The 11,845-nt window shown below is 43.6% G+C and overlaps 1 protein-coding gene across 2 annotated transcripts; it reads right to left on the minus strand.

The window, feature by feature from the left end:
- Positions 1-7,088: 7,088 nt before the first annotated feature.
- Positions 7,089-10,773, minus strand: LOC147603708 (replication protein A 70 kDa DNA-binding subunit A-like). Of its 2 annotated transcripts, none has more exons than XM_086795842.1 (2): positions 10,403-10,773; positions 7,089-9,310 (listed from the first exon to the last, which is right to left on the minus strand). In XM_086795842.1, exon 2 carries the CDS (start codon positions 9,296-9,298, stop codon positions 7,337-7,339), a length of 1,962 nt encoding a protein of 653 aa, XP_086651968.1. In that variant the 5' UTR covers positions 9,299-9,310; positions 10,403-10,773; the 3' UTR covers positions 7,089-7,336. The 2 variants fall into 2 exon arrangements, with proteins under 2 accessions (XP_086651968.1, XP_086651967.1); XM_086795841.1 differs by having other exon boundaries at positions 7,089-9,305; positions 10,403-10,764.
- Positions 10,774-11,845: the final 1,072 nt, after the last annotated feature.

The raw sequence follows: 11,845 nt of genomic DNA on the forward strand, positions 1-11,845 counted from the left end.
TTCCATCCCCTTGCACCATGCATTACCTATAGGCATCGCATGTTATACGCAATGTTCTCTTATGTTGGTGGCAGTGTAGAACGTGATGGTGGTGGCTCTGCAGCAGCTATATCATGTGGTGCTTCTACCATTGGAATAATTGGTGTTGGTGGTTCTGATGATGTGGAAAGTGGTTGTAAACAGGGTTCTATTCCTTATTCTATTGTTGATGACCTTCCTTTTGATGAAGGACTACTAGATCATCTTCCACCTGCTGCTGCAGGCCGCTAGGGCTTTGGGTTGGGCTATTCGTGGTAGTTCTGGCAGCATTGCAGGAGGGTGGAATTTAAAGAATTGTGTCATTAATGTGTACTGTGGAAAGGATAGGATCCCAAGTTGAAGATGTTTTCTCTATGTTCAAGCTATATGCTGAGATTTTCTGCTCTATTGTCATGTGACAGAAGTAAAAACTGCTGTAGAATTTTCTATACTAATAAAACAATGTTTGGATAGGTTTATGCCTATTGAATGTTTTAAAATTGTGATGGATGATGTGTCAAAATGCTATTGGTATTCTGTAGTGTTAGAATTCTGGTAGCTGATGTGTCATAATTTTATTAGTTTTCTGATTTTTAATATTCTAAGTGCTGACTTGGCATTATTTCCTTAATAGTTGTGTTTTGTAAAATTCCTACTGCTGATGTGTCACAATCATTTTGAATCATCACATTATTCTAAGATTTGCACTCCTGGACCAAATGACCCCCGGGAGGACCATTCCAGCCGGTCAGGCGACCGACATGCTGGAATGGTCCGACTGGGGACCATTCCCAGCCGTCATGGCCGTTAATTCAGGTAATCAAGCAGTGGGAATGCAGTACCATGATGCCAACTCAGCACTAAACAATGTCTTATGCTTTAGAGCTGAATCTAAATTGCTTCTTAATGGGTATCTGATTTGCAAATTTGCTATAAGGAGGCCCACTTCTTTATTATGTGATCACTCACCCTTAGATAACTCACTTCTTTTTTATGTGATAACTCACCCTTTGATAAGGGCTTTAAAAATAGCTGCTGAAGAGGGACAAATCGCTGGATTGCAATGGCACTGAAGGCAGACAGCTAGTGACAATGATTTACAAATGACTCAATTCTCTTTTAAAGGCAGATGAGAAAAATTGGAGAAGTGTGCTTACCATCATTCAGTGCTTTGTTGATGCTTCAGGCAACCTGAGGAAATCCATGATTATTAGCCTTACTGAAGATGACACCTTTGACATTGCTAGATGGGGTTGCCAGGTGGTGAACAAAAGGATTGCGTTTAGACACCTGGGATGTTCCAATTGGGGTTGTGGTTTCTAATAAGCAGGGACAAGGGGTCTTTAATCTGCAGATTCATGCTAAGGCTAGGGTGGCCTCTCAGCTTGGAAAGTTTTTAGCCCATGATCAACCTTGGTCTATGATGATTATGCAATTGTCTACCTCCTTTCACGTTCAGCTCAAAGGTAAATGGAAAGGTCATTTGGTGGTCCTTGATTTTCTCCCCTACTATACCCATCTGGTGCCAGAAGATTTAACAACAAACAGGTAACTCACCTCTGTGATCTTTGGGATGGACCTGTGCATTGGATGGAGAGAAGTACAACAGATGAATATTTTGTTTAATATTCATTGGAAGGATACTGGTCTACCATCTTTGACTCTTGGGAAAGTACAGGAACACACCTCAGAAAGTTTTAACAGATGGTATAAGGATTGGATTTGGTCAGGTGGTACTCCTCTTAGCCTGTATCTGAAGATGGTTAGCAGTCTATCTCAACAGGATTTGGGATCTGAGAAAATCTGGCTGGTTAGATGTAAGAAATTTTCGAACATCAAACTTCCCCTTAGGGTGAAAACTTTCATATGGAGAGTTTTGATGTGGTGTTCAGGCAGGCGTTTGAGATGAGGTAAACTTGAGGATGCTTGGCACCTATTCTGTGGTTGTCCTGCCATTAGGGAACTATGGTCTCATTTGCGTAAGTGGATCGTGGAGTTGTTTGGTCACATAGCAACATGGTCTTGGGGAAGGAAATCAGTTCTCTGATGAATGTAACATAATGTTTGGTTACTTGCTTATGGAAAATAGAAATGATGTGGTGTTTGGGAAAGGAAGTTCTCAGGGTGTTGATTTGAATCAGCCCGAGGTCTCCTGTACAGCTAATTTATAGCCAAGTATAGTTCCTGGTAAGGGTCAATGGGTGGTCCTTTTCTAGTTTTGAAATATTGTTGGGAAAGCTATGAACTCTATCTTGATGTAACCTTGTGGATACTGATGTCACTGTAGTTGATTGTCTTTTCACAGGCTAGGCCTACCTTCTCAGAATGGTGAGACTTCAGAAGAACCCAATTTGGGAAGTCGGTATATTAGTAGGCTACTCTGCCATGCACACAAGACACATCCCTCTAGTTGTGCTCAGAATTCTTGTCACGTTGAACTCCTCTTCTATGTCTAGTTAGTACAAAAGATGTCCCATATGTTGCATTGCAAATGCAAGGACTCTTCCCTTGTAGCTGTCTGCAGGTCATTGGGGTTGGAGATATCTTGGCAATATGCGCACGGTCCTTTTTGTTTCTGGCTGCCTTGTACATGTGATTTGTTATTATTCTGTCTGCAGGTCATTGGGGTTGGAGATATCTTGGCAATATGCGCACGGACCTTTTTGTTTCTGGCTGCCTTGTACATGTGATTTGCTACTTCAGAGCATAATTTTGCTTAGTCCTTTGAGGCTATGATATACGTAAAAGCTTTTGTTGATGCAGCTGGCAGAGCCTACTAACATATAAAACCATTTTCCCCCCAAAAAAAGAATTTGTTATGTATAGATTCAAGTGTAAAGTGCCACAACTCTCTTTGTTACATTTGGGAACAGATCTTTCTAGTGCCAATACGAACACACAGCACAAACCTTTCTTGCATCAATACGGATACAAGCCTTTCTCGTTCTTGATAAAAAAACAAACCTTTTCAGTACCAATACAGGCACAGTATCAATACAGGCACCTTGATATTGTTGCTACCTTGCCGCTAGAAATGGAAGCTAATATCACTGCCTTGTGTGTTCTGTTGTTTTCATAGGATGCCCTCAAAATAGTTTCTGCCAATGTACCCTCTTGGGGGGTAACAAAATGTTCCATTAGTGCCTGGGATTCTCTTATGTCAAACCTCTAGGATCTCCCCATAAGGCAAACCTACAAAACAACCATGACATCAGTGGGCAAATACCACAAGTCTTGGCTGTCCCCACCGAGCCACGAGCTTAAGTGTCATGCCCTCATGAGTGCCTTGCCATTGTCCTCATCTGGTGTCCTCTACCACCCGGGGTTGCCCCCAAGGACGACGGTCTCCTGCGCAATTGTGCTCCCGCTCCACGCGCTCTGCACTCCTGTGCTCCATCTGTCGGTGTGTGCCCAACTCGTACCCCTCCCCCCAATAAATAGAGAAGGAACGCCCAAAAAGCACACAATATCAATAGCGGACCAAAAAGCACATGTCCGTCCACAACATATCATACTCTAGCTCGCCAATCTGCCTGCCCCTAGCGTGCACATGACATACTCCCCTTCCTCAAAAGGGCTCACTCTTGAGCTCAGAAAAAGAACTCAAGGAGAAGAAGTCACACTCGCAACACTAGACAAACACCCTCTATTGGTCAAAACCAATAGTCTCAAGGACAATCCGACTAAAAGATCGACCTGCTCAAGTAACATGACATGAGCGTCAAGTCCTAGTCACAAAAGCCTAATCCAGAGAAAATGGATCATCTGGGTAACTCGAAGCCGAAAATGCTACCAGTATCAGAGGTAAGCAACCACTGTCCTAAAGAGTTATCCCCTTCCATTTGACTACCATGCTTTCATCTTGATGTCCTCTGTAAAACTGGTCTGGAAAAAACCACAAAACTAGGAAAACCCAACACCTACTACTGAAGCCTGAACCAAGTGGAACACAACAGTAATCTCTTCCCAAACAAGAGAAGAACCGATCTTCTAGAAAAGATCATCAATCTTCTAGAAGGTCTATAAGGACCTTGGACATGAAAGGAACAATTGTTCCAACAGACTTGGTTATGACACAAGCTAGCATCTATCATAACTGGCTGTATCAAAAGTAAAGTATCTATCCCTCAAAAATGTTGAGATAGCCTTGTGTTTGTAGGCGCAGAGTCCAAATGAAGTCTTGACAATTGGCGCAGCCTTGTAACATGTGATGGATCATGGCGTCCCATACCACCATGATACACCCCATACCTGTGCTACAATTACTACAAAACACCAGTTTGTGGATCTATCGCGATCTATCAGAAACAATAAATCCCAATGGCTGACCATGTGCCACAAACTAAAACAAGTTCTCGAAAGGAAGATCTCCAAAGAAGACTAGTGATCATAACTCAGTCCAAAGATTAGACAACATCTGTGTACACAAAGAAGATTAGACAACATCTGTGTACACAAAGAAGAACAACCTTGACCAGCATCCCAGTCAAAGCATCTGTCTAAATCCAAAAAATCTTGGAAACCAAAACTTGCTTCCAAAAACTTATGCGCGTAGCGCAAGTTCATGGTTATTAAGTTCTTGAATAACCATGATTCAATAGTCTTGGTATAAGAATAGGCGGGTATACTTGGAATAGCGTGAATATATGTACACACTCATGCTATGGACATAAAACTAGAGGACCATCAAAACCTTAAGGACTGTAAGGCTGAAAGGTATATATTGGGTATTGTCGCATAACCGTCTTGTCATGCAATCTGACAATGAATCCCAACGTGTAAACTTAAGCTAGATGCCCTCTATCAAATATCCGTGTAGCCACAGTGTCAATGTGTGGTCAACTATTCCTCAATCCCGCATATGCAGATAAGTCTTGCCTCATAACACGCTGGTTCAAAACTGAGATAGAACGAAGCACGTGCATCCGAAGCTCGCAAGTACACCACAAAGTCCCGTACACAACCTAGACATCTTGGAGAGAGAAGAATCTCAAGAGAGATCGTAGAAAAACATGTCGCCATCGCTTGCTGCTGTAGGGCAGCCCACCGACAACCGTACACCTCTGTCCGGACAACCTACATGTGGCTGTCCACAACCTTTGGCTGCATGTGGTAGACCTCAGGTAACACGGATGGCTGTGGCATGTGCGGCTCTGCTAGACTGCGCTGCATCCATCAGCAAGGTGCAGTCCCCATGTGGGCTGCCACAAGCCTCATCAAGCCCTGACAGTCCCTGCAACCGCCGACAGCCCTGGTCGACTCCAACAGCCCTTCACAAGTGCCGTCGATAACCCTCCCCACGTCCGTAGCCCAGGCGACTAGGTAAGGGACCCCCATGCGCGTCATCAGCTTCGGAAAGGTAAGTGTTTTTTTTTTTCATTTAAAAAAACTGCCCGCTTCTTTTTTTTTCTTTCTAAATATGAGTCCCCTTGTTATTTAAAAAAAACAGTCCCATGCTTTTCTTAAAAAAACAATGTCCAGCTTTGTTCAAAAAGTCATGCCATGCTTTTTGTTTTTTACACAGTGCTTTTTTCTTGTGAGAAACCAATGCTCAGTTTTTTTTTAAAAAAAACATTCTGTTTTTTCTTTTAAAAAATGAGTTATGCTGTTTTTAGACTACTGCTGGCTACGCTGTATGGACTATTCAGAGGTTGTCGTGCAGGTCTGACGCTGCTTTTACTGCACACCAGTCCGTACATACGTACAGCTGCACATACTGTGCTCGTACGACCCCTGTACCACAAGTACGGCCATCCTGGCCTCTACTCAGACCCGCCACATGTGGCTGCTGTACCTGTATGCACAGGTCCATACAGCATTGTACGGCTGTTGTACCTGGTGCGGCCTCTATACAGCCACCTGCCCCTAGGGTAGCCAGCCTGGTCAAGCATGAGACTCTTCAAAAGAGGGCTCACTCCACACACAAACCACTGTGATCGCTTCTCCCCTCTCTCACACGACTAGACATGCTTTTTCCCTACACCAACCACAATCTCATGCAACATAGAGCAACGACTTGATAGCAAAAGCAATGATTCATAGGAAGAGAACGATGAGAAGCATACCTAGGTTTCTTGTCAGATGTGATGCATACCCACGCATAGTTTCATGTTCTCGCGTTAGGGTTGGCTCCGATGCCACTATCAAACCTCCACGATCTCCCCGTAAGGCAAACGTGCAAAACAAAGCCATAAAACCATGAAGGGGGAACTCACCACCCAACCATGACAGCCGTGGGCAAAGCCCACAAGTCTTGGCTATCTCCACCGAGCCACGAGCTAGAGTGTCGTGCCCTCGTGAGTGCCTTGCCATCGTCCTCATCTGGTGTCCTCTACCACCCGGGGTTGTCCCCCAAGGACGACGGTCTCCTGCGCGATGGTGCTCCCACTCCACACGCTCTACACTCCAGTGTTCCATCTGTCGGTGTGTGCCCAACCGGTACCCCTCACCCTAATAAATAGGGAAGGAACACCCAAAAAGCACATGCTATCAATAGCGGACCAAAAAGCACATGTCTGCCCACAACATATCATGCTCTAGCTCGCCAATCCACCTGCCCCTAGCGTGCACATGACATCTTAGCACCTTATTTATATAGAACGTGTATTCATTTGAGTCTTATATGTCATGACCAAGCTTGAGAGAGAGAGAGAGAGAGAGAGAGAGAGAGTCCATGTTAATGCAAAGAAGAGACTCAAGTCATCTGTATTTTGAGGTTCAGTGGATCGAGGGTGTGAGGATAGAAATAACACTTTCTGTAAGAAAGACCCTTTAAATCCAATGGTGGTGAAGCTCTTTTTCTTCTTGCATCCTCACAGCATTTATACGCTTCTATCTCTATCCTAAATACACCACCAAGAAAAGCAATGTTCAAACTTTATGGCAACTTACAGAGCCCTGCAAAGCTTCATAGAGCAACACAAACTTTGGGCAGTATCTAAAAAAGTAGCCACTCAAAACTGAGAATTAAAGCCTAGAAATATGATCAGATCCAATCAATATTTCTCTATCGAACACAGACTGTCCACCCCCATAAGAATCAGAAAAAAATGGTTGTCTTGCACATTACATATGTGAAATATGGATTGTGTTTCCTCTCTTTTAACAAATTGAATGATGAATTGAAGTTATTACATGGTCATCCAAACTGTATCTATTTTGAGTACATAAAATTGAAAATCTTACATCCTCTGTTAATGATGTATAACCTTTGGTGAACTGAGGTTGCTTACTATACAAGATGAAACTTTACCACACCAGCGAAGCTTACTCTGCTGCAAATGAAGCCCATCCACTTTACCACACCCTACCGCTGGCACTAACCGAACCTACCCCGCCCTTGATTCAAGCAATCCTTTGCCCAATGTCCTGCCTTTCCACACTTGAAACAAGTACTCCCATTCATGGAACCACTACCTCCACCAAAAAAGCCACTTGAATCAACTCTAGAATACTTGTTTGGACTGACACCAGTATGTCCTCTGAATCGGGCTGTGTCTGTGCTTTGACTTGAACCCTGCCAAGTTGAATGCAATGGACTGCCATAGTCTGGCATACCACCATAACTAGGACCTGGATCATCAATGTGCTCACCTCTCATTAACCTTCCGATTGAATCCAAGAACACTCTGCTTTCTGCCTGGAAGATAAGCCGCTCTGTTTTTACAACTGAGCATTTTACACCCCACTCATCATTGTAATTCTCTTCTTTCACCTTGAGCTTGAACAAATTTTGTGTGAACAGAAGCCTTTGAATGGCATCCTCAAATCTCAGATCTTCATCCTGCTTCCAAAGATGAAGCTCCTTTGCTGAAACACCCATAATCTCTTCACCTGCCTCCTGAAAAGCAGTTACCCAGATAACTCCTGTATGGTCTTGTACTTGCAATGAAAGAAGGTACCTATACTCACATTCTGGTACTGATTTATCACAACGATCACAATGCCACATACCGTCACCGTGATTTATAACTTTTCTGTTACACTGCCTGTCACCAACCAAAAGAGGGCATGCAGTGTAGCAAAATTTATCGGTTTTTATGAATGAAATGGTTCCTTTCACAGCAATCCAATCTGGTCTGCCAGATCTACCAAGCCCTTCCTCCTTAATTTGAGCTACTGTTTTGCGCATCTCCACATGAACACTGGAACCACCTTCACGAGAGATGGACTGGTAAGCACTCTTCTTGCCGTCTTCCTCAAACCAAAAAATCAAGTGCTGAGCTTCTGGAAGGTCTGGATCCACCAACAATTGTGTGGTGGAGATAGTCCCCACAGATTTCCCACTGAAATCGCTGATACGGCCTGCCTTGACTGCCAAAATTGGTGACCGCCCAGAATTGCACATTTCATGGAGAAAACTTCCCTCTCTCGCACAAAAGGATCCCCACATTGTTAGATCTATGCTGCGACCTGACGTGTCCCGAAGTTGCACAGTTCGCTTTTGTGTTTCTATACCATCCTTTCGCAAGATGGTATTCGTTGAACTGACCCCCACCACCACCCCTATGACGTCAACCATTGCATTCCCCTCCATGTTTTCAATTTCTGATATTGGAATGAACTTGAACTGTTGCTGGGGTATGCTATTATCCTCCTCAGTCCACAGCTCAACAATCGAAGTGCTTTCCAAGAAAATCTCCCAGTCATTTTGTAAATGATTAAAATTTCTCTGAGCAGGTTTGAGAGAGCCCTTGGAAATCATGTACACCTTCCCAACTTCAATTTTGTCAATGAACTGGTCAGCGACTGAGTTGAAACATGTTGCCCGTATCTCGCCACCATCAGCATCTAGAAGATCAAAGTTAAAAACCTTGCCATCACCCCTTGCATTGTGGAACCTGCGAAGGTCGCCTTTAGCTGTGACACGTGCTTTAATGGTCCATCGACCCTGGTAGGGATTCAGGGCTGAGATTGGCAAAACCTTTGCAGGTGCTTGATTCCGTGCAATGGGCCCTTTGTTAGAGTAAATGGGAGCAGGCTCATATGAGGGTGAGACCACCGGCCTGCCATAAGGAGAATTGCCTGCCGGGGAGCTTGTATGGGGACCTGCTATGAATTGCCATGGTTTCAGAGGCGAAGTTCCCGTTCCCAACCCACCTCCCCCACTTGCTTCAGTTCTTAAGTCTGCAGGTGGAGGTCCTGTCTTTACTTGCTGTTGATGCCGAATACCACTTTGATTGTTACCTGTTGCCATTGCTTCATTATTGTTTAATAGCAACTGTTTAGGGTCACCGATTACATCTGCTGAAAAACTGATGATCTCCATATTGAGCACCATGATGATTCTGCACTGGAAATTCCAAAATGTTGAGAAATGTGCATGCAATCACATAAAACCTTGGTATGTGATGAGAACCCAACCATGTCTAAGAAAAAATGCATCACATGCAAATACATGTCTTCCAACCTACAGACTGACAATGAAGCCCATTATCTAACTCTTAAAAAGTAAAATATGAGTTTTTCTGCAAATCATGTTACAGAACAATTGTCTAGCAACAACAGGGTTGTGTGGAGCGCATATGCTACTATCAATCTTCTAGACTTTCGGACTCAGGATTTATGGGAGAAGATTCTTGAGAACTAAACATAATATTCATGTTTATCAAATACAAAGACCACGGCCTTACTTTTCATCCCCTAGCTGTTGATCAACCACCTTCTATGCTGTGCAAACTTGATGTTTTCGTGCAATCATGCTTATCAAATACAAAGACCACGGCCTTACTTTTCGTCCCCTAGCTATTGACAGCCACCTCCTATGTATACATGGCTGTGCAAGCTTGAAGTTTTCAAGCAGGCATGCTTATCTTCTTTGTTTCCTACTCCGCACCTGGGTCGGTGAGGGGTGTGGCAGCCTTCATGCCATCAAGGGCAATGCCTCGATGCTGAGGGGAGGTGTTGCATGGGCAGCCTTCATGCCGTCAAGGGCAATGCGTTGATCGTTCGAAGGACATGCCTCTCAGCAAAACTGACAGAACCTTGTTTTTGAAATTGCGAGAGGTTCACTTCTTTTATTGAGTGGGGGTCACCCAGGGTTAAAAAACTAGCCGAGCCTGAACCCTTAAACAGGAATAATGAACTCTGTGAGAAGGAAAGAGAAACGAAAGAAGGGGAGGGAGAGGGGGGGGGGTGGCGAGGGATGGGAAGGAGAGGGAGAGGGGGGGCGGGGGCTGATCTAGTAGAGTTTACAAGAAAAATTCTGCAAAATTTGCCCATAGCCTCTCTACAAAATTTCCCAGAAATTGGCCTATAGAGAGAAAATTTTGCGTAAATTGGGGATTTTGATTAAGACATTAGCTTGGGTTTCGCTACAACTTTGCAGAAATCTTGTGAAATTAGGGATTTGCGAAACCCTAGCTGCGAGGAGGAGGAATCTTACTTGAGGTCCCGGATGGTGGTGCAGACATAGTCGAGGAGCTGCAGGATGGAGCCTTTCTGGACAGGGCCGGAGCGGACGCTAGGGTTGAGCTGCGAGGCCAGTACGCTTTGCTGCACGAAGCTCCCATCCGAGAGAAGTAGACGGTATCGGGTCCCGATCTCCTTCACGTCCAGAACCTGCAGAACAGGCCGCAGATCGACGTTGCCGTTGGCTATGGCAGTGATTGAATTGGGCGTCAGGCTTAAGGTTTGCTCAGAAGCCATAGATTTCAGTTCGCTGCTTCTCTGTGCCCTGTGCTGCAATTCAAGGAGATGGATGGATGGACGACCCAACCGCCTTTCTTAGCACAGGGAAATTCGGCTTCTCCAGCAAGACAACCCCAATGCGGACGTGGATATCATCTTCACCCTCGATCACGTCTTTCACATCGATCTCATGTCCACCGTCGATCGCACTATGGTGCATCTACCGACTAACCAAGCCTTTCTAACCAATCAAATAAGGACAACTCGTTTAAATACCAAGCCTTTTTAACCAATCAAAATAAGGTTTAAATAGGGGACTACACTTAGGAAAAATTGAAAATCATTAACTAGTTGGTGGAGTAAAAATTGAAAGTCATTAATTAGTTGGTGGAGTAAAAATTGAAAATCATTAATTAGTTGGTGTGATTTCTAGCAAGAACATTGTAAAGCAAAGGGTATTTTAACCTTTAGTGAGACTATCGTATGAACAAGATCGTGAGCACCAAATCGAGGTAGGATGAAAAGTATCTATTGATGGATTTTGAGGACGAGCAGCGGAGAATTATGAATCCATAGGAGTTTTTCTCAGGATTTTAAAAAAATATCTATGGACGCAGATTTCTCATAGCTGTAGATGTTTGGGAGATACAAATTTTCAAAGATTACGATAATTGTAAATGCTTATTCAATCAAACAAGGTAGGAGAACCTAAGTTAGGTTCTATTTTTGAATACCTTAGTATATAGTATAAAGCAACAATTACTATTTATATAAATAGGAGAACTCCTATAAATATCATTTTGCATACCTATTCAAGCAAACGTTATTTTGCATTGATTTATGCCACTCATGTGGCACAAACTATATGAAACGAGAAAGTACACGAGACCTTGAGAAGCATGCCAACAAAAAAATACAGATGTGAAAGAACACCAGATTGGGTCCCAACTGTCCCCCCAAGCGTGTACTCAAAGCATCCCCACTTGAGTATTTTTATAGATTTTTATTCCATCAAAAATAGGGTACATGGCTATTTTAGCCCAAGCTTGCTCTACAAGCTTTCTTTTAACCAAAAATAGGAAGCATGACTATTTTAGCCCAAGCTTGCTTTACAAGCTTTACTTTTTTACAAAAATTGGATAATAAAATATTTCAAAAATCTCACTCCCGTGACAACCCTCCCGGTTTAGGAGATAAT

This window comes from Cibotium barometz, chromosome 63, assembly GCF_041138505.1.
Source record: "Cibotium barometz isolate CiBa-2024 chromosome 63, ASM4113850v1, whole genome shotgun sequence".
NCBI classification, from domain to species: domain Eukaryota; kingdom Viridiplantae; phylum Streptophyta; class Polypodiopsida; order Cyatheales; family Cibotiaceae; genus Cibotium; species Cibotium barometz.

Bases quoted from the DNA above. Each gene is read 5' to 3' on its own strand.
- LOC147603708 (XM_086795841.1), bottom strand. From the start codon at position 10,665: ATGGCTTCTGAGCAAACCTTAAGCCTGACGCCCAATTCAATCACTGCC. The intron at 9,306-10,402 runs GTAAGATTCCTC...TTTCCAGTGCAG, and splicing joins ACCACCATCCGGGACCTCAA to AATCATCATGGTGCTCAATA.